The sequence below is a fragment of the Bufo gargarizans genome, chromosome 5 (assembly GCF_014858855.1).
Source record: "Bufo gargarizans isolate SCDJY-AF-19 chromosome 5, ASM1485885v1, whole genome shotgun sequence".
NCBI classification, from domain to species: Eukaryota; Metazoa; Chordata; class Amphibia; order Anura; family Bufonidae; genus Bufo; species Bufo gargarizans.
This window is the reverse complement of record NC_058084.1, coordinates 240,992,812-241,018,504: the sequence shown is the minus strand read 5'-3', so window position 1 is coordinate 241,018,504 and position 25,693 is coordinate 240,992,812. Positions and strand designations below refer to the sequence as shown.

General features: G+C 42.9%; 1 protein-coding gene across 2 annotated transcripts in view; it reads left to right on the top strand.

Moving 5' to 3' along the window:
• The first annotated feature begins 2,976 nt into the window (after positions 1–2,976).
• Positions 2,977–25,693, top strand: part of NKD2 (NKD inhibitor of WNT signaling pathway 2) — a 186,381-nt gene continuing 163,664 nt past the window's right edge. The window contains exons 1-3 of one of the 2 annotated variants that reach the window (XM_044294075.1): positions 2,977–3,168; positions 3,519–3,542; positions 5,591–5,688. In XM_044294075.1, the coding sequence (XP_044150010.1) occupies positions 3,144–3,168; positions 3,519–3,542; positions 5,591–5,688 (147 nt within the window). In that variant the 5' untranslated portion in view covers positions 2,977–3,143. Of the gene's footprint in view, positions 3,169–3,515; positions 3,543–5,590; positions 5,689–25,693 lie in introns of both variants that reach the window. The other variant, XM_044294074.1, reaches the window with a different exon arrangement.

The window sequence follows — 25,693 nt, the reverse complement described above, 5'->3', positions numbered from 1 at the left end:
GGATTTCACCGGTCATTTTTTTACAGATTTTGATTGCAAAGTACTTCTCACACATTTGGGCCCCTAAATTGCCAGGGCAGTATAACTACACCACAAGTGACCCCATTTTGCAAAGAAGACACCCCAAGGTATTCCGTGAGGGGCATGGCGAGTTCCTAGAATTTTTTATTTTTTGTCGCAAGTTAGTGGAATATGAGACTTTGTAAGGAAAAAAGAAATAAAAGAAAAATCATAATTTTCCGCTAACTTGTGACAAAAAATAAAAAATTCTAGGAACTCGCCGTGCCCCTCACGGAATACCTTGGGTTGTCTTCTTTCTAAAATGGGGTCACTTGTGGTGTAGTTATACTGCCCTGGCAATTTAGGGGCCCAAATGTGTGAGAAGAACTTTGCAATCAAAATGTGTAAAAAATGGCCTGCGAAATCCGAAAGGTGCACTTTGGAATATGTGCCCCTTTGCCCACCTAGGCTGCAAAAAAGTGTCACACATCTGGTATTGCCGTACTCAGGAGAAGTTGGGGAATGTGTTTTGGGGTGTCATTTTACATATAACCATGCTGGGTGAGAGAAATATCTTGGCAAAAGACAACTTTTCCAATTTTTTTATACAAAGTTGGCATTTGACCAAGATATTTATCTCACCCAGCATGGGTATATGTAAAATGACACCCCAAAACACATTCCCCAACTTCTCCTGAGTACGGCGATAACAGATGTGTGACACTTTTTTGCAGCCAAGGTGGGCAAAGGGGCACATATTCCAAAGTGCACCTTTCGGATTTCGCAGGCCATTTTTTACACATTTTGATTGCAAAGTACTTCTCACACATTTGGGCCCCTAAATTGCCAGGGCAGTATAACTACGCCACAAGTGACCCCATTTTGGAAAGAAGACACCCCAAGGTATTCCGTGAGGGGCATGGCGAGTTCCTAGAATTTTTTATTTTTTGTCGCAAGTTAGTGGAATATGAGACTTTGTAAGAAAAAATAAAAAGAAAAAAATCATCATTTTCCACTAACTTGTGACAAAAAATAAAAAGTTCTATGAACTCACTATGCCCATCAGCGAATATCTTAGGGTGTCTACTTTCCGAAATGGGGTCATTTGTGGGGTTTTTCTACTGTTTGGGCATTGTAGAACCTCAGGAAACATGACAGGTGCTCAGAAAGTCAGAGCTGCTTCAAAAAGCAGAAATTCACATTTTTGTACCATAGTGTGTAAACGCTATAACTTTTACCCAATCTACTTTTTTTTGCCCAATAAATTTAGCGAAAAATTTATATATGGATGTCGGTTTTTTTGCAAAATTTTACAGCTGAAAGTGAAAAATGACATTTTTTTGCAAAAAAATCGTTACATTTTGATTAATTTCAAAAAATGTCAGCAGCAATAAAATACCACCAAATGAAAGCTCTATTAGTGAGAAGAAAAGGAGGTAAAATTCATTTGGGTGGTAAGTTGCATGACCGAGCAATAAACGGTGAAAGTAGTGTAGTGCCGAAGTGTAAAAAGTGGCCTGGTCATTAAGGGGGTTTTAGCTAGCGGGGTTGAAGTGGTTAAATGTCATCCCCATTTGCCAATAACTCTTGTGCAACACCTAAAGGGTTAACGACTTTTGTAAAATCAGTTTTGAATACCTTCCTGTGTAGTTTCTAGAATGGGGTCATTTTTTGGTGGTTTCTATTATATAAGCCTCACAAAGTGACTTCAGACCTGAACTGGTCCCTAAAAATTTGTTTTTTGAAAATTTCTGAAACATTTCAAGATTTGCTTCTAAACTTCTAAGCCTTGTAACGTCCCCCAAAAACTAAAATGTCATTCCCAAAATGATTCAAACATGAAGTAGACATATGGGGAATGTAAAGTAATAACTATTTTTGTAGGTATTACTATGTATTATAGAAGTAGAGCAATTGAAACTTGGAAAGGTGCCATTTTTTCTAAATTTTTCATAAATTTGGTATTTTTTTTATAAATAAAAATGTTTTTTTTTTTTTAACTTCATTTTACCAGTGTCATGAAGTACAATATGTGACGAAAAAACAATCTCAGAATGGCCTGGATAAGTCAAAGCGTTTTAAAGTTATCAGCACTTAAAGTGACACTGGTCAGATTTGCGAAAAATGACCTGGTCCTTAAGGTGAAATAAGGCCGAGTCTTTAAGGAGTTAAATAGGGTTTGTCAGATCATTAAGGAAATTAGCACCAGATTAACAGCAATTACTTGCAGGTATCTGAAAGTGTTCTCTAATCAGTGTTCTTTTTCAGTTATCTCATTTACATTCTGTGCTTTAGAATAAATACAATGCATTAAATAATCTTAAAATATTGTTAGGGCGTATTCACATAGGACTACACCATGACCTTCACATTTCGGAAATTGCCTGTTCTCTCATTTTGATCGCTGGGAAGAAGCAGCCAGCATGTGAAAAAGTAGTCAACTGCACCTCAAGACAGCGCCATCATCTGGGAGGGTTTCCCCCTCACATATAATGGGGAACATATTTGGAGCCCTGGAGCTGTCCGGAGACTTTGTGTGGTCATAACCAGAGCTTTTCTGTGTGTTTGATTGATCAAAGTCTATGGCACTAGAAAAAGGAACCGTTTCCTTCCACCCTAGCAGCTCCGCATTCTTCCGACTATGTCCAGATGAAATACATTAGACAGGGAGGCCTAAGTGAGGGATACAAAGCGCGCAATACTAGATGCAGGCCACCAGGGGCGCTGCGGGGACGCTCGGTAAAGGCTCCTATGTGAGCGCAATACTAGATGCAGGCCACCAGGGGCGCTGCGGGGACGCTCGGTAAAGGCTCCTATGTGAGCGCAATACTAGATGCAGGTCACCAGGGGCGCTGCGGGGACGCTCGGTAAAGGCTCCTATGTGAGCGCAATACTAGATGCAGGCCACCAGGGGCGCTGCGGGGACGCTCGGTAAAGGCTCCTATGTGAGCGCAGATGCTGTGTGAGCGCCTGGCACAATAGCGCGTGTCCCGTGCGCAGTCCATATGTCAGGCGGGCTCCCTCGGGACGATGACCTGAAGCGAGCTGACCCCATACACTTGCTGGAGTCTTGTCTCTCTGCCTGGGAATATTCCGTGGATTACAAGTATCTTTTCCCGAGGAGTAGGTGAAGAGAGGGCATCATGGGGAAGTTGCACTCTAAGCACGGTGAGTGACCCCTGCACACTCATATATAACTGCATGGCTTTTCTATATGTCCGGCGAGTGGCATAACTGTTACCTGGCATCACATATAGCACAGTTCTATACCGTAGCACTAGGCATATACTGCATAGTCCCATAGCATTGCATGTGTCCTATAGAGTTGCACATATATGCGCGGTGGAATTGAATAGCCATACACATATGTTCTGTATCATTTCATATTGCATGTATGTACTGTATAACTGCATAGCAATGCACATGCATATCCTGTATAACTGTCCATAAATCCTAGTAAACCCTGTCTCCCTCTTTCCTTCGCTGACGGCTGGATGCTGGCTTGGTCTGGGCAGCAGGCAATAGAAGAGAGAATCCTGAAGGTGAGAAGAAATGATTTCTCCTTGAATGAGCTCCTGTACTGTCTTTGTAGATGGAGATTATTATTATTAAAGCGCCATTCATTCCATAGCGCTGCACATATGAGATCTGCTCCATGTAGATGTTCCCCCCGCTGTATGTACCGTGATACATTATAGAGTTTAACTACTGCTCCAGGGTGGGTTATACTGATCCTTCACATTGCGTTACTGTATCAAGTGTGTTGCCTATGGGAGGAATTAATCACAAGAGTAATATTTTTGCTTGAGTTGGTGTTGGCGCCAAGTTTATCAAATGTCGTGTGTTTCTTATATTTGACAAGTCTTTAAACTTTTAAACACGTCTGTCGAGAAATGCTAGTCCAGTATTTACCATACCACCCTCCTGGAGTAAGTTTGCAGCTTTTTTGTCACTTTTGTTTTATCAACTCTTCGTGAAAACACGCTTCTTCTGTTAGAGCGATTTCCTGCCCTGAACTCTGCTTTTGTGGCGGGAACTCATTGCGTTATAATGATTTATAATGCTGTGTGTCCCTGCCTCACATCATCTGTGAATTGTACGGATGGCATGATGTAAGTACTATATACATTACAGCTCATGTCGGGCAGGGACACACAGCATTATAAATCATTATAATTCCATGAGGTCCCGTTACAAGAGCAGAGTTCAGGATGGGAAGTCACGCTCTCCATAACCATGCAATTCTTAGACCTTTGTGTGGAGCCGTTTCATTAAAAAACTAACTTTTATTCCTATGCAAATGATCCTCTAGGTGCTATGGGGGTGTCTTTTCAGCACCTAAAGGCTCGGTCTACTCACACTGTATGCCCGCCCATCTCGTCTTGAATGCCTGCCTCCATCACAGCCATCGGACGAATTCACGCGCCTGCGCCGTTCACTTCTGTCTTCGGCACAGGCGCAGTGAGTGAAGGCCGCTCTCCTGATGCCGGCTTCCTCACTGTGACGAAGTCACAGTGAGGAATCCGGCACCAGGAGCGTATCATTTACTCACTGCACCTGCGTCGATGACAGAAGTGAATGGCGCAGGCGCCTGAATTCATCCGATGGCTGTGATGGAGGCAGGCATTCAAGACGAGATGGGCGGGCATACAGTGTGAGTAGACCGAGCCTCTAGGTGCTGAAAAGACGCCCCCATAGCACCTAGAGGCTCATTTGCATAGGAATAAAAGTTAGTTTTTTAATGAAATGGTTCCACACAAAGGTCTAAGAATTGCATGGTTATGGAGATCAGACACTAGCAGATCGCTAGTGTCTGAAAGCTAATTTGGTCATACTGAAGTGGTAGAAACCCTTTAAGCAGTTTTGAAAGCCAAAAACCACCAGTGAATTAAGAAAAGTGGAGTTGTAGCTGTCCACTCCTGATCCACTCCTGATTTTGGCTTCCAAAACTGCATCAGGAACCCTGCTAAAACGCATCACATGTATTCACAGTGATGCTGCAAGAAAGCCATTGTCAATCTTTCTGTACCTTTTGGATTTAGGATACTGCCCCTAGATTCAAGGAAGAATTTTAGCATGACCTTCTCTGTAGGGAAAAAATGCAGTGAAGAAAAGGCCAGGGGAAAGAGACCAGGTGCAAAAAAAGTAAAAAAAAACAAAAACAAAAGACAAAAAAAGTAAAAAAAACCCACAAGTGACAAAGCAAAAGCATTAGCTTATTCTAGCGTTTTTATTAAAGGTAAACAAAAAATAAAATGAAAGCCAAATTCATGTGTTTATGTAGGACAGAGAAGAGTCTGGTCACAGCCTCCCCCCACTGCTGGCTGAGGGCTCTGCTCCTCTTCCCACCCGTATTCTGTGGAGGAATGATTGATGACCAGGACAGCAGGCTTTGATCACCAGCACACAACAAACTCTTCACTGTTTCAATGTGTCATACCTCTGAAAAATACTATTATGAGCACAAAACAATTAGACTAAAATGTTTGGAGCTGTCGGATGATTGCAAGGGGACATGTGTGATGTATTATGTAGTTTTTTTTTTGTAATCTGTTTTACTAATATGCCTCCTTTATGTTATATGGGCCAGGAGACAGTTTTGCTGTGAATTCTTATATTAATCGCAAGGGATTTGAAGGCTGTGAGCACTTCGTGGGATTGGAAAGCAAAGTAAAGGACAGACATGAGGTATGGTGGCTTCATGTTTGTGTTTTGTTCTCCTATGCTTGTACCTTGCATAATGTGGTTTTTGTGCTGTAGAGGGCTTACAGTTTTGGAAAGTATTTTTCCACAAAAAAAATTGACATTCTGAGAATGTGAGGATTCTGGACATCAAAGTGCATTGCCACTTAGGATCCACTGTTGGTTTAACTCCTTTTCCAAAATAGACCACAGTGATTTATAGAAACATGGCCATTTGGAAGGTCAATAGGTTTATTCAGGGAGGGAGAAATGTTAAATGAACCCTGTGTGTAAGCAATTTGCACTTGTCTTGTACAGTCTTGAGCCAAAATAGTTTGTTTTCATCAGTTCTGTCGAAATGATTTTTTTTTTCCACATTAAGTAATAGGCATAAATAGTAGTAGCAATATAGAAGATTAAAATAATGGGACACATTTATCAACAGCATTGTACAAAAGACACTTTACAGCTGCTAAAAAAAATACTCCAAATATGTTAAAATGGTGCTCACTATGTACAATGTTTACATGTGCAACAGGAGTTTGCGCCAACTTAATAATACATTTGTGTTAAAGGGGTTTTTCTATAAACACCATTTACCGCCTACCACCATTTATCTACAGTACAAGTGGTAATGATCACTAGGGATCTGGCAGCAGGGGCCGCACACAGATCATGACAGTGGCCTCTGAGTCCCCTGTGAGAATGGAGTGGTGGTGCATATGCATGACCATCTCTCCATTTACTTCAATGGGACTGCTTGAGCTTTCCAGCAAGTCCATATGAGTAAATTAAGCAGTGGTCATTCACGTGCATCAGGGCTCCATTCAAGCAGGGTATCCCTGTTCCCTTGATCAGTAGAGGACCATATGCTGTGGATAGATGATAAATGTTGTTCATCTCTACCTCAATAGGGTGGCTCTCTCCAATACAGTGGAATATTAAAAGTCACAGACACAACAAGGTACTCAAAGCAAAGGGATGGATGTAGAGGAGCAGGGGACTCAGTGGCTGAAATCCCCATAACCGTCTTGGATCAGTTTGATAGGAAGCTAATATACCTCTTAGTATATTTTTTGAATGTGGGAAGAAACTTAGTACCCCAAAGAAGCCCATACAAACTCAGGAAGAATTCCAGCCCAGTACCCCAGCACTCTAAGGTTACCTTCATACAGTCCTGATCAAAAGTTTAAGACCACTTGAAAAATGGCAAAAAATCATATTTAGCATGGCTGGATCTTAACAAGGTTCCAAGTAGAGCTTCAACATGCAACAAGAAGAAATGGAAGTGAGACAAAACATTTTTTGAGCATTCAATTTAATGAAAACGAGTAACGACATAAACTGAAACAGGCTGTTTTTCAGCTGATCAAAAGTTTAGGACCACACCTCCAAAAAAAAAAACGAAACCCCCCCCCCCAAACAGAAATCCAACTTCCAAACATGAACTCAGTAATAAGTAGCTCCGTCATTATTGTTTATCACTTCAAAAATTTGTTTTGGCATGCTTGATGCAAGCATTTCCATGAGGTGAGTGGGAACATTTCTCCAAGTGGTGAAGACGGCTGCACGAAGGCCATCTACTGTCTGGAACTGTTGTCCATTTTTGTAAACTTCCCTTGTCATCCATCCCCAAAGGTTCTCAATTGGATTTAGATCAGGGGGACATGCAGGATGGGCCAGAAGAGTGTTGTTATTCTCCTGGAAGAAGTCCCTTGTCCTGCAGGAATTGTGTACTGTAGCGTTGTCCTGTTGAAAAACCCAGTCGTTACCACACAGACGAGGGTCCTGAGTCATGAGGAATGCTCTCTGCAACATCTGGACATAGCCAGCGGACGTTTGACGCCCCTGCACTTCCTGAAGCTCCATTGTTCCACTGAAGGAAAAAACACCCCAGACCATTATGGTACCCCCTCCACTGTGGCGCGTAGAAAACTTCTCGGGTGGGATCTGCTTGTCATGCCGGTAACGTTGGAAACCATCAAGGTTAAATCTTTTCTCATCAGAGAATAAAACTTTCTTCCACCTTTGAATGTCCCATGTTTGGTGCTCTCTTGCAAAGTCCAAACAAGAAGTTCTGTGGCGTTCAAGGAGACGAGGTCTTTGAAGACGTTTTTTGGTTTTTGAAGCCCTTCAGTCTCAGATGCCGTCTGATGGTTATGGGGCTGCAGTCAGCACCAGTAAGGGCCTTTAATTTGGGTCGAGGATCATCCAGTGTCTTGACGGACAGCCAATTGGATCCTCCGGCTCAGTGCTGATTACATTTTTTGGGGTCTTCCACTTGACCTTTTTGTTCCATAACCCTCAGGATAATTTAAGAAATTCCAAATGACTCTCTTACTGCATCCCACCTCAGCAGCGATGGCACGCTGTGAGAGACCCTGCTTATGCAGTTAAACAACCCGACCACGTTCAAAAAGGGAGAGATTTTTTGCCTTTGCCATCACAACGTGTGACTACCTGATAGAAAATGACAATTAATCCACATCTTTGCACAGATTTGGCCTCTTAAAGGCATTTGGTCCTAAACTTTTGATCAGCTGAAAAACAGCCTGTTTTCAATTTATTCGTTGTTTTCATTAAATTGAATGCTCAAAAAATGTTTTGTCTCACTCCCATTTCTTCTTGTTGCATGTTGAAGCTCTACTTGGAACCTTGTTAAGATCCAGCCATGCTAAATATGATTTTTTATTTTGCCATTTTTCAAGTGCTCTTAAACTTTTGATCAGGACTTTATCTGCTGTTCTGGCCAGCTGTTCCTGCAAAGAATCCTGGGATTTGGCCAGATAAATACCACTGGATGCAGAGTTCTTTTGTCCAGCCGATTCTCAGCATATTTGCTGGGTAGCGGGACCCCATTATTGATGGCAGTATCTGGCAATGCCGGATCCGGATAACTCTTGCAGGCACCCAGAATCACCATAGAGAACATTGCAGAGAACTACCGAACAGTATTGATGTGAATAAAGCATGTGGAGTGAAATGTAACCCTTACTATTAGCTGCTCCATCCTCCATGTCCCTGCTTGTTTCTTGAGTGGCAAATGGGGGGCAAGAAATTTCCGTTAAGAGGAGATATTTTTCTCCTCTACCAATTATGCAAAGAAAGTATACAGACCTTTAAGTTATCTGATCAGTGTTTATATAATTAGGCTCTGTTCACACTAGTTCCATGTATAACTGAGCCATGACTGCTGGTGGATTTTTGAGTAGTAGATCCCACTGACCTTCTAGAGGTTATGGAATTATACATGTGACTTCTAATATTGGAGGCCACTGTATTGTAGAGAGCCACTCTGTTGAGGTAGTCCTCAGTGGTGCCTTCTCATACTTTGTCAGCTCCACTACCGTGATGCACCTCCATCCCCATAGATCATAAAATGACTTCCAGCCTGTGTCTCCTTCGTGCTCCTTGGTAATATAAGAGGAAGAAACCCCGTCCGAGGTGAACAGTAACAGAAGAGACGATAAGCTTTTCCTATGTAGCGACCCTGATCTTTGTGTAATTGATGTGTTCTGACATTACACTGTGACAGGTTATACTATATGTCTTTGTACTTCTTATAAAACATTAAAGATTTGTGTTTTAATACACTTAATTGAAAAAATGTGGCTCAGCAGCTCACGTTACCCAAGACATCATTACTCTGGGGGAAAGGAAGGGGGGCTCAGATTTTCTTTTGAAAGCTTTTTTGAAGTTTACTAGAAGCAGCTGGACTGAGATAACTTTAGCTTCATTGTCTCCTGCTTCTTTAGCCAAATTGCAATAATACTCTTATTGCCAAGCCACAAAGTTTGCTGTAAGGGTACAGACACACAATGCAGCAAATGTGGAGATGAACCCCATCCAGCCATGGTGGATTATATGCTACAATGTACAGAAAGCACATAGTGCTCAGTTACTTATTACAAGATAAGTCATTTACAAGCAGTACCTGAAACAGCAACTATTTTCCAAAGGACTCACAGGAGGTTCCCCCGCCTCCCCCAGGGACAGGAAAGAACGTGGAGATCTTTAAATAGCCCCCTCTCCTTACCTGCTCCAGTTGTTTCCTGTCCCTCTGGGATGTGTCGATCCTCCTGCAAAGGCCACGCACTGGCAGGAGTTTGGTTCTTGGCGACCAGCTGAAGATCGAAGGAGCACTTCTTAGTGTTCTGGGCAGAAAACAGGGCCGCACCGCAAGCCCCTTGGCCCTGTTTTCTGCCCAGCGTCCTGGTTCTCTGGCATAAGTCCTCCGGTGGAGGCAGCGCTGGGTAGTTTCCATGCACGTTATCGCAATAGGACGGGCGGGTGACGTGAACACAGACGAGATCTCGGTGGGCGTGAGATTTTGGGAGCGCAGTAGCTGACATACTTCCCCTAGGCAACGAGCACTTTAAAAAAGATAGGGAAAAAGCGTTTTCCAGTGTCTTGCTGGGAGGAAGAAGCATTGGATCATGTCTACTCCAAGGGATTCGGACAGCGTCCGGAGGTCTGCAGACCCGACCGAAAGCCCTCAGCCCGGTAAGCTCTTCTTCCCTGGGGGGTTAAAAATGATTATTGTAACAGATGTGTTTCACTTGTGGTGATAAGGAAATTTCTGTTTCTCACCATGGTGAGGGGATACCTATTTGCTTTTATGACAAAAGGCTGCGTCCTTCTGAACATATTCTTTTAATATATTCCCAAAGGGAAGGGATACACAAAAATCAGCTGAATCCTCTCACTGTATCAAAAAGTGTTTTGCAAGCAGGGACTGCCTTCCGGTCATAAAAAAAAAAAACTCTGTGTGAAGTGTTTGGAAAAGATTGTATCAGAAGAATCTCCTTCCCTTCTGGATAATATCGGGAACATTATCAAAGAGGAAGTGAGCAGTGCTGTAGACTGTAAATTGGCGTCCACATCTCAAAAACCTTCTACTTCCATGTCAGCAGCGTCTACCCCTTCTGAAATAGAAGATTTTGATGAAGGGGAGTTACTTTCCGGGTCTGACTCTGATTCCTCTGAAGACAAGTCCAGTCGTCCCCTTTGTTCCATTGAAGAGACAGATTCTCTCTTGGCAGAACAGACAGACCATAAGGGCAACCTTAAATCTGGAAGACTCTAAACAACCAAAATCCATACAGGACCTTATATTTAGAGGCTTGGGGGAAAAAAGGAAAAGAGTTTTCCCCTGAATTCTAATATTATCAAACTTATTAATAAAGAATGGTCGGACCCAGAAAAAAAGCCTAGGGTCTCTATAATTTTTAAATGAAAAAAAGAAAGTATCTGTTTTTCAAGAAGGATACCACCCTTTGGGATAAATGCCCTAAAGTAGATGCTTAGGTAGCAAAAATTAAAATAAAAATCTGTTCTCCTTTTGAGGATGTAGGTCTTTTAAAATACCCCATGGACAAAAAAAGTGAAGCTCTTTTAAAAGGTCCTGGGAAGCTTCTATGGCCATTCTAAGACCAAGTGTAGCAGCCACTTATACTGCCAGGTCCATGACCATTTGGATTAACCAAATGGAAGAGCATTTATTGTTTAAACAGGCATCATATTTTCTGGCAGATGCCTTTGTAGATACAGTAAAACTGGCGGCCAGATCGGCAGCCCTCTCTAATGCCACTAGAAGAGCGATGTGGCTGAGGTCATGGTCAGGAGATTCAGCCTCAAAAAACAAGTTGTGAGGGAGACAGAGTATTCGGTTCCGTACTCGATAATATCCTTGAAAAAGCCGCAAATAGGAAAAATGACAGAACCCACATTTTTTGGGCAGAGACAGAATTTTGGCTCCTCTACAAGGGGCAGGCAGGACCAGAAAAAGAGGTTTTTTTTTTCCGGGAAGATGGCAGACAGGTAGAGGTAGAGGTTTTCTTTTTAATCCAGAAAATTCCTCTCAAAAGCCTAGCGGTCAATGATGCCAGAGGCGCAGTGGGAGGAAGGCTAAAAAACCCTTCCTGGGAAAAAATCTCCTGATCCCCCTGGGTATTAGATGTAATATCATCAGGTCTAAAGATAGAATTTTCCTCCCCTCCTCAGGATGTTTTTTGTGTTACAAAAGAACTAAAAATAGATTAGTTAGTGCTCATAAATGAACTGATGATTCTACTTCAGAAAAAAAGCCATCGTTCCTGTTCCACCTGGAGAAGAAAAGACAGGCTTTTATTACCCAATTTTCTTAGTAAAAAAAAACTAAGGTAATGCCAGAGGTGGTAGCAAGCCTACATCAATCAGGAAATTTCTCTCTTTCGGAGCAAGAAAAAAGTTACCATTCAGGTATTGATGAAGATGCTAGGCCTTATGTTATCTTCAATTCCTGCAGTAAGATGGGCACAAGCACACTCTCTGGTCCTACAGACCTACAAACTTGGGTCAAGACCATGTTTTCATTGGAAAAGAAAGTGAGAGTCCCTCAGGAGGTAATAGACTCTTTAATATGGTGGCTAGACAGAAGAAACCTATGCGACAGTGTGTCATGGCGACAGATAGCCGCTATAACAATAACAACAGACGTCAGCAGATACGGTTGGGGGGCTCATTCAGACGTTTCTGTAGTACAGGGGACATGGTGTCAAAATCTAAGCAGAGACACTTTGAAAGAAGAAGAATGGTGTTTAAATCGAAAAATATTTCTTCAGATAACAAAGAAGTGGTCGATACCACACCTAGACCTGTTTGCGACTTGGTAGAACAGACAGATGGAGAAATTTTGTTTGCTATTCTACAAAGACCACCCTTTGTTCCTCAATGCACTCTCCCATCCTTGGCCGAGCGAGAGCCTGTACGGAGTTCCCTTGTTTGCTCTAATACCCAGGATTCTGTAAAAAGTATTACAAGAAAGGTCTAAACTAATTCTAATGGCTCCATACTGGCCAAGAAGATCTTGGTTTCCCCTATTATTGAACATGTCAACAGGGGATTACTGGATCCTGCCGCCTCTCCCAGACCTTCTTCATCAGGGTGCAGTTTTGCACCCCAGGTCGGCACAACTACGTCTGGCAGCCTGGAACCTGAACGGGAATTATTAAGGAAAAAATGGCTTTCGGAGGCAGTAATTTCTACTATTTTATGTGTTCAAAAACCTATCATATCAAAGATTTACCATAGCGTCTGGGAAGCTTTTTTAAAATTCTCAAAAGATAGTTTGACAGCTGGCGGCCAAGATGTATCTGTTATTCTAGATTTCCTGCAAGCTGGCGTAAGCAAAGGTTTAAAAGTCAGTACCATAAAAGTCCAGATCTCAGCCCTAAGTGCCTTTCTAGATACAAAGTTAGCAGAATTAGATCTTGCCAAAAGATTTGTAAAAGGGGCACGGAGGAATGAACCTCTAGTCAGGTCCACAGTCCCTCCTTGCGACCTAAATTTAGTATTGTCCGTTTTAATCGATTCCCCATTTAAGCCGTTATCTGAAATTCCTTTAAGATTGCTGTCATTTAAAACTGTTTTCCTTGTTGCTATTACTACAGCTACAAGAGTGGGCAAATAAAAGCGTTTTTATGTAGACCTCCCTATCTAACTGTCAGAGATGATAGGATAGTGCTGAAACATTCAATTTTTTTTAGGTCTAAAAATTTCACTGTAGGCAAGAAGTTTCGTTGCATCATTCAGTTCTCCAGCAGGTTGTCCAGAGGAGAGGCGTTTTCATAATTGGACATTCGCAGATGTCTGTAAACTTAACTGAAAGCAACAGAAACCTTCAGGAAGACAGACAGACTCTTAATTCAGTTTGCTGGACCAAATAGAGGACAAGTGGCAAGCAAGACAACCATTGAAAGATGTATCCGATCGGCAATCCTGTTTTGCTAAAACTTAAAAGATGTAATTCCTCCTAAGGGCCTAAAAGCTCATTCAACTCGATCAGTCGCGGCTTCGTGGGCAGAGACAGTGGACGTCTCTTTGGAACAAATATGCCAGGCAGCAACCTGGTCTTCGCCTTCTACTTTTTTCCGACATTATGAATTAGATGTGTTAAAAAATAAGGACTTACCGTTTTCTCGCAGAGTGTTATCTGCAGTAGTCCCACCCTAGTTGATTGATTTTCTCTGTTATTCCTCCTGAATTTGTGCCGCTGTGGAGCCGTTTGGAAAAATTACAATTACTTACCAGTAATTGGTTTTTCCTCTAGCCTCAATAGCGGCACAGGGAAATTCCTCCCCCACATGTCACAAGGGTGTCAAGAGCCACGTCTAAATTTTCTGGGGGAAGGGACAAATTTGTAATTTTCCGTGAGCCCTGTAAGTAATATTTTAGGCTGCGCCCCTACTCCTCTGGTAATGAAGAACAGCGGGTGGGGATTGTTATTTGCCTGCTTCAGGGGGACCCGCAATCCTGGGCGTTCTCTTTATCCACTGATTCTCTGGCTCTCCGGTCTGTGGAGGAATTTTTGGGGGCTTTGGGTCTCACATATGATGACCCTAACCGAGTCGAAATTTCGGAGACTCCTACAGGGAGAGCGGCCAGCAGAGGAGTATTGCTCAGAGTTTCGAAGGTGGGCTACGGATACCCAGTGGAACGATCTGGCTCTCAGAAGTCAGTTTTGCTCTGGGTTATCCGAAAGGGTTAAGGATGCGCTTGCGCTGTATGAGACCCCCTTTTCCCTTTATGCGGTTATGTCCCTTTCTATCAGAATAGATAGATGTCTTAGGGACAGATTGAAAGATCCTGAGCAATTGGTAACCCCACCAAAGCAGCAGTTATTCTGTACGGACCTAGAAGAGCCTATGCAGCTAGGAGGAACTACTTGTCAGGTCCGTCCTCCTGAGGCTCGCCTTAGGCGTGGGGTTTGTTTTTTCTGTGGGAAGAGGGGTCATTTCATTAATGTCTGTCCTTCCTTACTCAAAAACAAAAAGACCGTCGGAAAACTACTAACCCCAGGCTGTGTGGAGGATGTCAGCCGGGGGGGTATACGTTTCCTCCATACGAACATCTCAATTTGTGTTGCCAGCGGTTGTTGTTTTTGGTGTTAAGACAGAGACTATTTCTTTCTTTCTTACTAGACAGTGGAGCAGGGGTAAATATGATAGATGCCCATTTTGCCCGCACTATGGGTTTGTCTCTCTGTACGCTACAGAGACCTATTCCCATATACACTATTGATTCTACTCCTCTGTCTCAGAGAAACCTTACTTACATTGTTCATAACTTACACCTTCGGGTAGGGGACCACCATAACGGGTGTCTTTCATGTTACGTTCTGGAGGGCCTTCCCTCTCCTGTGGTATTGGGTCTTCCCTGGTTGGTAGCGTACAATCCGGTGGTGGATTGGCAGGCCAGGGAGATATTGGAGTGGAGTGAGCAGTGCAGAGAAAATAGCTTAAATAGCAATTGCTTAGTCGCCTCCATAGCTACTCTACCTACTTTTGTTTCAGACTTTGAGGACGTGTTCTCTGAAAAGGGGTGTCAGGAGTTACAACCTCACCGTCCTTATGATTGCCCAGTTAACCTGATTCCCGGTGCGAAATTACCCAAGACCAGGTTATATAATCTTTTGGGTCCCGAGAGACAAGCCATGAAAGATTATATCTCCGAGAGTCTGGCTAAGGGACACATCAGACCCTCTTCATCACCCGTGGCTGCAGGGTTTTTCTTTGTTAAAAAGAAAGATGGGTGCCTGCGTCCTTGCCTAGATTTCCGCGAACTAAACCGGATAACCATCCGAGACCCATACCCTCTTCCTCTCATTCCTGACCTGTTTAATCAGATTGTGGGTGCTAAGTGGTTCTCCAAACTTGATTTTAGGGGGGCCTACAATCTGATTCGTATCAAGGAAGGTGATGAGTGGAAGCCTTTAACACCCCGGAGGGTCATTATGAAAATCTAGTCTTGCCTTTCGGTCTGACCAATGCTCCTGCTGTCTTCCAACATTTCGTTAATGACATTTTTAGTCATCTTATCATCAGGTTTGTGGTGATATACCTAGATGATATTTTAATTTACTCGTCTGATCTGAAGACACACGAGGTACATGTCAGACAGGTACTGCAGGTCCTACGGACAAATAAATTATATGCGAAAATTGAGAAGTGTGTTTTTGCCATTCAGGATTATCTGCTTCAGGTTTCCGTATGGATCCTAGGAAAGTCCAGGCAATTCTAGATTGGGATCTTCCTGAGAACCTTAAAGCACTGCAACGGTTTTTGGGTTTCGCAAATTTCTATAGAAAATTCATTCAAAACTATTCTGTGATTGTCAAACCCCTTACTGACATGACTAGGAAGGGGACAGATTTTTCTATATGGTCTGAAGCCGCCAAAATGGCATTTTCCTCTCTAAAAGAGAGGTTTATCTCGGCACCGGTACTAATCCAACCTGATGTCTCCCAGCCTTTTATTGTTGAAGTAGATGCGTCAGAGGTGGGAGTGGGGTCTGTACTGTCTCAGGGTCTGTCTCCTGGCAAATGGCATTCTTGTGCTTTCTTTTCTAAAAAACTATCTGAAGCGGAGAACTATGATATTGGCAATAGGGAACTATTAGCTATTAAACTAGCATTTGAAGAATGGCGTCACTTTTTAGGGGGGGCAATCCACCCTGTCACTGTGATTACGGACCACAAAAACCTTCTGTACCTCGAATCAGCTAAGCGTCTCACCCCTAGACAAGCTAGGTGGTCTCTATTTTTTTTTACCAGGTTTAACTTTTTCATCACCTATCGTCCTGGGGCAAAAAATGCCAAGGCAGACGCATTATCTCGTAGTTTCCCTGGAGGGGGTAATGTGGGTACCCATTCTACAAAGAGGAGTGGTTGTCTCCGCTGTACACTCTGTTCTGGAGGGGAAGGTGTTAGAGGCCCAGGGGGACGCCCCGGTCTCTTGTCCCTCAGAGAAATTGTTTGTACCGTTAAACCTGCGTCTCAAATTATTAAAGAAACATCATAATTCGGCACTTGCTGGGCACCGGGGTAGTAAAGCAACCTTGGAGCTATTATGTCGTCATTTTTGGTGGTCAAGGTTGCGTCAGGATATAATGGATTTTGTGTCTACTTGTTCTACTTGTGCACGCGCGAAAGTCTCTCATACACGTCCTGCAGGGTCTTTATTGCCACTTGTGTCCATGGCCTATTGGGAATGACATCTGTCAATGGATTTCATCACTCACTTACCTTTGTCTGCGGGTAAAACAGTTATTTTGGTAGTAGTAGACAGGTTTAGCAAAATGGTACACTTCATTGCATTACCTGCACTACCTAATGCGAAGACTCTTGCTCAGGTATTCATCAGTGAAATCGTGAAGCTTTACGGGGTCCCTTCCGATGTTGTTTCGGATCGGGGAACCCAGTTTATTTCTAAGTTTTGGAAAGCTTTTTGTTCCCGTTTTGTGTCTGAAAACCAAGAGGTGTGGTCATCATATTTACCGTTAGCCGAGTTTGCTATAAATAATCGCCGTCAGGAATCCACTGGCAAGTCACCATTTCTTGGTGCATATGGTTTTCATCCCCAATTCTGTACTTTCAAAGAGGTTTTTTTTTCTGGGGTTCCCGAAGAGGAACGGTTTTCGTCATCTCTTTCATCTGTATGGCAGAAAGTGCAAGCTAACTTGAAAAATATGGGAGGTAAATATTAATGCATGGCTGATAAGAAACGGTCGCCAGGTACGGACCTAGGAGTGAATGACTGTGTGGTTATCTACTAGGAATATTAAGTTAAAGGTTCCCTCTTGGAAACTGGGTCCTAGGTTCATTGGTCCTTACAAAATAATAGCCATCATTAACCCCGTGGCTTTTCGCCTGGAGCTACCTCAAACTTTTAAAATCCATAACGTCTTCCATAAGTCGTTACTCAAAAAGTATGTTCCACCTCTAGAACCGTCACAGCTGCCACCCCCTCCTGTTGTTGTGCATGGTAATCTAGAGTTTCAAATATCCAAAATTGTTGATTTGCGTCGGGTCTGCGGCTCTCTTCAATATCTGGTGCATTGGAGGTGTTACGGTCCCGAGGAAAGAATGTGGGTTCCAGCGTCTCATCCTGAGAGACCTAGTCCTGAGTGTCCGGAGGCCCCTCGGGGAAAGGGGGGTACTGTCACGAGGGTGTCAAGAACCACGTCTGACTCTGTTATACCCGGGGTCAGGAAGTCGCAGGGGGTGGCTGCACGCTCTATGTCTAAAGATAGTTCTGTTTCTTAATGGTAGCTTTCTGGGTTTGCCTTGTAATCCTTTTTGTTTCACTCAGGTATCCGTAGCTTCTTCTCAGCTGTTTCTTGTCCAGCACTCCCAACCTCCTTATACTCCCCTCTCCCACTTCTCTGGTTACCAGATATAGAGCTTTCTGCCTGGACTTCTATACTGACCCACTGGAGCTGAGTTGCTGTTATCCCTGGTTGTCGTACCATAGCGTTACCCTCCGGATCCCTGTTGGTTGTTTGTCACCCACCTGGGATTATATGTTTTGTCAGTATTGTCTGTCTTCTCCCTAGTGTTTCCCTTTAGTGTTAGTGGTGCGGACTAGTGTTCCCACTGCCCTATTCACTACGTAGGGCTCATTTTAGGGAAAGCCAGGGTTTTAGGAACGTGATCGGCGTATGGGTGAGAAACCCGTCTAGGGACGTCAGGACAGTCAGGTGCCAGCCTCTAGGTGAGTTAGGGGTCACCATCTTCCCTCCCTTTGCGTAATGTATGTGATCGGCACGCCGGCCGTGATACCACATTTATGTAATAATCTGATGCCGTAATCTGATTTTTTGGGTTTGTTATTGAAAAAATAGATTAAAAAAATTATGTTGTATCAATTTCAGAGTTTCTCAGTTATTTACTGGAGCAGGTAAGGGGAGGGGCTAGTTAAAGGGGTTGTCCGGGATCAAACGTATTTTTTTTTAAACGTCTTACTCACCTTTAGTAGGCGAGTCTATGTTGCCAAGATGGTTTTAGATAGCTTTCACATTGGAGCATGGCTACTACAGTCCCCAACAGATTGTTTACATATCTGTTTATCTTTGCAAACAGTTCCTGCCGCACTGCACTATGGGTCCCAGTGCAGCCCGGCATCTCCTGGTTTCTATTGTCTAACATTGCATCCCTGCACCCCCCCCCTCATCTCATACATATTCATGCCTCCTGCACGTCGTCCACTCCTCCATCGATCCGCCCCCTCATACATATGCATCCTTCTGCCTCAAATTCCTCCCCCATATGTACAGCCAATAAAGCTCCATGCCTGGTATCGTCACCGGACTGGAGGGGCGGGGCTTAGCGCAATGTCGGCCTGCCTAGTTACCGCCCCTCAATCCTCCCTGCATAATTACCTAGGCTGCCAGTGACGTCACCGGGCTCCCTGAGCAGCGGAAGAGGAGGCTTTGCTCGCCTGCCAGGGACCCGGTACGTCACTGAATACAAGAAAATACTCCCTTCCGGCCAAGAATTTACTGGATAAAACCTGGGCTTGAGAAATATGTTCAAAAGGTATGACATGCATGTTTGTAATGTGTATGTCAGTCTATTACTATTAGAACAATGTCCCCAATCCCGGACAACCCCTTTAAAGATCTCCATGTTGTTTCCTGTCCCTGGGGGAGGCGGGGGAACCTCCTGTGAATCCGTGCCACTGTGGAGGCTAGAGGAAAAAACAATTACCAGTAAATAATTGTAATCTTCACTATGAAATATACAAAAATATATATACCTAACCATACAGACCACATTGCATCTCCGAGCACTGAGGTGTTTCACTGATGCATCTGATCAGAATGAAGATGATATATTTGTTATTCATATCTTGGACCTCATTTATTATCTGTAGGTGGTATTCGCATTCTGTGGTCTGGCTCAGTGTTCTATACTAGGCTCATTCTTATTTTACACTTTTAACATGTCTATACCCTTAGGGTACCCATACATGTTAAGAGCAAACTGCTGTAACTTCATGCAGATTACTGCTGATTGCCATGGTTTCACAGCCAGTATAGGTGAAGCAGATAAGTCATTGCAGTTAGCATTAATCCGCATTCAGTTTACAGTGGCTCACTGATGTCGTCAGTGTGCTGTCTGCATCCGTTTTGTAAAATTATAAAACATTTCCTCTTTTGGTCTGCAAAATGCAGACCACAGACCCATAGAATTCAGTGGATCTGCAAAGAAATCGGATGGCACATGGACGAGGCCTTAGGCTACCTGCAGGGCTGGCCTTAGGTGTTCAGGCACCCTGTGCGAGTTAATCTTGTGTGCCCCCGGTTCACCTAAACATACGTATAGAGGAAAACAATCTTTGTAACAAACATTTTTTTATATTACAGATAATTTAAGTGCAAACAAGTACAATAATAAATAACTAGCTTGACTGGTAACAATAATGTATATTTAACCTTTACCCAGTCCCCTGCTCCCCTTCATACCCAGTGTCAACCAAAGCCAGTCCCCTGCCCCTTAATCCTACCCAGTGTCACCCTTATCCAGTCCCCTGCCCCCCTTAATTAGACACTGCCCCCATTTAATGAAAGATATTTGGTAAAAAACAAACAAAAAAAATACAACAATAAGAGCAGGTACTCACTATTTAAAGTCTACTGCTCCCTCCCTGTCTGCAGAGCACCGGCCGCTGCCCTCACACATTGAGCGGATCCTTCCGCGGCTCTCTATGAAGGCGCAGCACTTGGAAGCTGTGCCTGCGCTCTTCCTACACGCTCCGGAACCTGACCTGGCAGCTGCAGCTTCTCAGCTCGCCAGGCTCGCCTCACACAATCTCAGGTCGGCCTGCTGTAAGAGACCGACTGCGAGCTGTGTCGGCCGCCAGGCGCCCCTGTTGCCATGGCGCCCTGTGCAGCCGCACAGCTCGCACACCCCAAAGGCCGGCCCTGGCTACCTGCATACGTTGCAGATTACACTCTGTTGAACAGCACAAGTCAGTTTATGCAGTAGGTTTTTTCTGCAGTGTGGATGAGATTTCTTCAAATTTCATCCGCTGTCTATTACTGTACAATGCTGAAAGTTTGCCGCACACAAATCCAGAGTGTTTACCACATATGTACCCTTATTGGGGGGATTTATCAAAACTGTTGTAAAGGAAAACTTTGTCACATTCTTGCACATGACCATATGTATTTTGCGGTCCGCAAAAAATACGGATGACATCCGTGTGCATTCCGTATTTTGCTGGACCGAAAATACAGAAACGGAATGCACACGGAGTAACTTCCTTTTTTGCGGACCCATAGTCCGAATAGTACCGCAAAAAAACGGAACGGAAACAGAAGGAAATACGTTTGTGTGCAAGAGGCCTAAAGCTAAACTAAATAAATAGATTGTTAAGTTTTCCAAACAAAGGCAATGAATTTAAAGGGAACCTGACACCATGAAGATATAATGAAAGCCTCAGGTAGCATGATATTGATATATTGTTTTATGGAAAAAGATTCAGTAATTTCTACATTTAAAAAGAAATCGGATCAAGTCCTGTGGGATGATTGTGTGATGCCTCCTGTTTGTCGACATGCCAGTTATCGCCACGAATCCTTAAATTGAGAGACCTTGGTTCATCACTGTGGCAGATCGCTATGCACCTAGGCAGAGATGTCAGCACTGTTCAACACTGCATGTCCAGGTGGTTGGGAGAACGATGATGAACTAGAATGACAGCAAGAGGTGCACAGAGGCGAACCTCTGCATGAATGGATCATCTGATTAGAAGAATGGTGTATAGTGATCCATTTTGTGCTGCAAGTGAAATTGAATGTCAAATCCCAAGTCTAGGGTGGCAAACAGTGTCTACACAAACCATCAGAAGGCCAGACATCTAGCTACAGGTTTTCCATTGACCTCATGCTACTGCTCTCAATGGCTATAAATGGTGCACAGCAAGATGGCAGTGGAAGCTGGAATGGAGGTCCTTCCTCTTCAGCAATGAGTCTCTAATGCAGTGATAGCCAGAGGTTGGTCTGGAGACAATGTGGGCCATGAAGAGGATTTCACAAGGGACTATCACAATCACACTGGTCTTACTCCTGGAATTATGGTGTGGAGTGGCATATTGTAGCCAGACCCCTTGAGTCTTTATTTCAGGTACATAACATCTCAGGTTACATTGGTTTGGTTGTGGAACCAGTGATACAGCCATTTCTCCAAAGTGTCCCAAGGGCCGTTTCTCAACAAAACAATGCCTGGCCACGTGTTGCTTGTGCTACTGTGGCTTGCAGCGTCTCCAGACTTGTCTCCCATCAAGCACATCTGGGATATCATTGGTTGGCAGTTGCAAAGGGAACTGCCAGCAGTAGATCTTGATTAGTAGGCTGAGTGCATTCAGCATGGCAGAACATTTCTCAGACAACTATTAATAACCCCATTGGTGGCATGCAAGTGTGTGTATTTCTGCATGTGGTGCTAATACTGTATACTGAATACAGATGTTTTGAATATTTTGTTTCCATGTTTTGTCATTTTGGATATCATTAATGAGTCTATTGATCCTGTGAGGTCCTATAATTCCACAACTTGTCTTTCTTGGTGTTGCAATTTCAGTGTTAAGGAGTGTAGTAAAGGAATATTCCCATCTGGAACATTTATGGCATATCCTGTTGGTTCCAGATAGTACAACTTATTTAACCCTTTCCTTGTCGTGTACATATCGGATATGTATTTGCAGGGTAGCACTTCAGTAGCCAAGGATGTATCTCATATGTCCTTGCTATTGATGGCTGTATATTGGACTGCATAGCAGCTAGAAATCTGAGCCAGGTTTTGATTTAAAACATAGAAACTAGTCTCAGTAAGAGCTGCATATTCCTGCAGCTCTCACCCACAGCCTGCATCTCTGGAAGCTAGCATCATGATCACTGTCTCGTTTTAAAGCTTAGATTGTCAGCTTTTAAACAGAAGTTGACTCGTATCTCTAGGTGCTATGCAGCCTGAGGTATACCTGTTAAAGGAGCCCACACTTCAGCCAGCTGAGATCTTAGCCAGCATGGAGGAGGAGGGGGCAATGGGGGACTTGCTGACAGGCTGCAGGTAGAGAAAGAATTAGATCTTCATCTCCCTGTATAACTTTATGTTACTCCAGGGGAAAGGAAACATGGACTTCCCTCCCAATATCCACCAATCGGAGAGCATACTTACTCTCCAATTGGCACAAATGGTGGGACTGGGGGGGGGGGGGGGGGTGGTGTTTTTTTCCATGCTAATCTGATGACCCCCTGTGTCTAATTAGGCATTTTCTTTTTTTTTTTTTACATGACCCAGATGTTATGTGACATTACAGTGTCAAATAAGTTGCACCACAGACGAGTATCCATAAAGTTTACATTTTCCATGGTCCCTTACCTGTCCATACACAATCTTTACAGTACAATAGCCTCCTAACACGCTACAGTAATAGTGATAACTGTTATCACTAGAGAGAGGAATAGCTAATATATTTCTGACAAATGCAAAATCTTTTCATCAGTCTTTTTTATTAGATTTTTTTCGCTTACGGTAAAAAATAAATACATAGAGAATAAACCAACAGTATTTAGCTGCTGTTAAGACAAGTGTAATATGGGTGCTTTTTGTGCTGTTATCGGTGTCCTGACTACCAGAAGTGCAAAATGTACTAAAACGCCTGCCAGGGAAAGGGTTAAAACTCAATTAGTACATGATACATTCTATTTACAAATCTGTGTCTGAAAGACAACTTTATGGCAATGTTCACATGGTCAGTATTTGTAAGCAAAAACTAGAAGTAGAACCTCCAGAAAAAAGTGTATAATGGAATTACAGTATCTGTGCTTCTTTTGTGTTTTGGACCCACTCCTGGTTTTGCGTTTCAAATACTCAACCAATACTGGGCAAATACTGACATTTGGATTTATTTTTATTTTTAAATGCTGTCATGAGAAAGTACAACTTGTTCCGTAAAAAACAAGCCCTCATACCGCTATGTGAATGGCACCTGGAAGGCAATAAGTAAAAAATGGGAATGGAAAAATTGAAAAATTGCCATGTCCTCAAAGGGTTAAAATGGTAATGTTTTAATAAACAACTGAAAAGTAGGCCTCATGCACACAACCGTATGTATTTTGCTTTTCGCAAAAAATAGAGATGCAAAAAGTACGGATGATGTCCGTGTGCATTCCATATTTTACGTAACGTGACAGCTGGCCCCTAAGAGTAAAGCGGATAATAATAGGACATGTTCTATTTTTTTTGCGGAACGGAAATACGGAAACTGAATGCACACAGAGTACCTCCTGTTTTTTTTGCCGACCCGTTGAAATTAATGGTTCTGCATATGGCCCGCAAAAAAACCGGAATAGGTATGGAAAGAAAATATGTTCTTGTGCATGAGTCCTTACATTTTTTCATGTTTTTATGCTTTCTGTACAACTGTCTGATGACCAGGGATCACCCCAATACTCCGTTATATTAGTTTAGGAACAGGGAAACAAAGCATTACCACCTACATGAGCCAACTGTAGAGCCAAGTTATTTAGATGTTCAGTCTTTCACACGAGAGTGACGGATTGGCTCCGGATGCGTTGAAACTCGTACCATTTTGCAAGCAAGTTCAGTCAGTTTTGTCTGCGATTGCATTCAGTTTTTTCAGTGTGGGTGTAATGCGTTTTGATGCGTTTTTCACGCACATGATAAAAAAAACTGAAGGTTTACAAACAACATCTCCTAACAACCATCAGTGAAAAACGCATTGCATCCGCACTTGCTTCCGAATGCAATTAATTTTTTCACTGAAGCCCCATTCACTTCTATAGGGCCAGAATATAGAACATGCTGCGTTTTTCACGCAACCCAGAACCGATGCGTGAAAAAAAAAAATGCTCATGTTCACAGAACCATTGAAATTAATGGGTCAGGATTCAGTGCTTGTGCTATGCGTTCATGTCAAGCTATGCACCCACGTGGAAAACCTGCTCGTGTGAAAGGGCCCTTTTTGCTAATAGGAAGGATTGAATGGTGTCTCCCACCTAGAGATGTGTTCTGGCATTTTAGCCTTATTGTTAGAGATTTAACACTAATAAGATAATATGGGTTATTTGTGAACATGTTATAAAGATGCTACTTCTCAGCACTAAACATTTCTTTTAAAACCACGGTTCCTTTCAAAACCACAGATTGCCCTCAAAGTAAATTATATCAAGTGCTTTAGTTGTGTGTGATCTTTCTGTCTCTTTCAAGTCTCTGGAATATTTGGCAGAACACTGGCTTGGCAGCTCGTCATGTCAGTATTAAACAGACTGAGTCTGTTACATCGTGTTTTTTACGCAGCTAGAATTTTTATTTAAAATGTTGTTAGCAAACATTTGGCAGCATCATGTTATCTTCATCACTGGTAAGAGTTTCTTTAAATAAATTCCATTAATTTAGTATGCGGATATGTTTCATCATTAAAAAATTTCACTCTTTTGACGTACAAATGATCAAATTAATAAGGCAATCAGGAAATTAGCATACAACCTGAGTATCCGGAGGAAACCATGCAAACACTGGAGAACATAAAAGCCTCCATGCAGATATTGTCCTTGGTCAGATTTAAATCCTAAACCCCAGCGTCACCCACTAATGCACTATACACTGAACTACAGTGTCTGCATGCAGAGCTTTTGTTAGACAGTGAAAAGAGATGTATTTTTATATAGCAGATCAAAGTGAGGGTATCAGTGCATAGATGGAAATGGAGCAGAAAAACCTCCTTTTTATTTCTGGCCATAGCTGTACAGTTCTGTATTTGTTTTATGTACACATCTCAGTCTTGCTGTGATATCGTAATTCAGTGAATCAGGGATAACCATGTCCACAATGAGCTTCAACCCCTTAAATTCCGGGCCAATTTTTGCTTTTGCATTTTCCGTTTATTTACACTACTCCACCCGAGGCTTGGCATTGTGCATGGTGAAGTAAGGCTTGCTTGTGGCTGCTTGGCCATAGAAGCCCATGGCATGAAGCACTTAGTGCACAATTTTTGTGCTGAAGTTAATGCCAGAGCAGTTATTGAGTCAGCAGAGCATTGGCGACTTATCTTTGTAAATTTTGGTGACCCCTCTTTGTAAATTTCAGTAATTGACTTGTAATCGTGATACAGTACCATACTGGAATTTCATAAATTTGGAGAATGAACCATTCGCTTCACGCATTGAA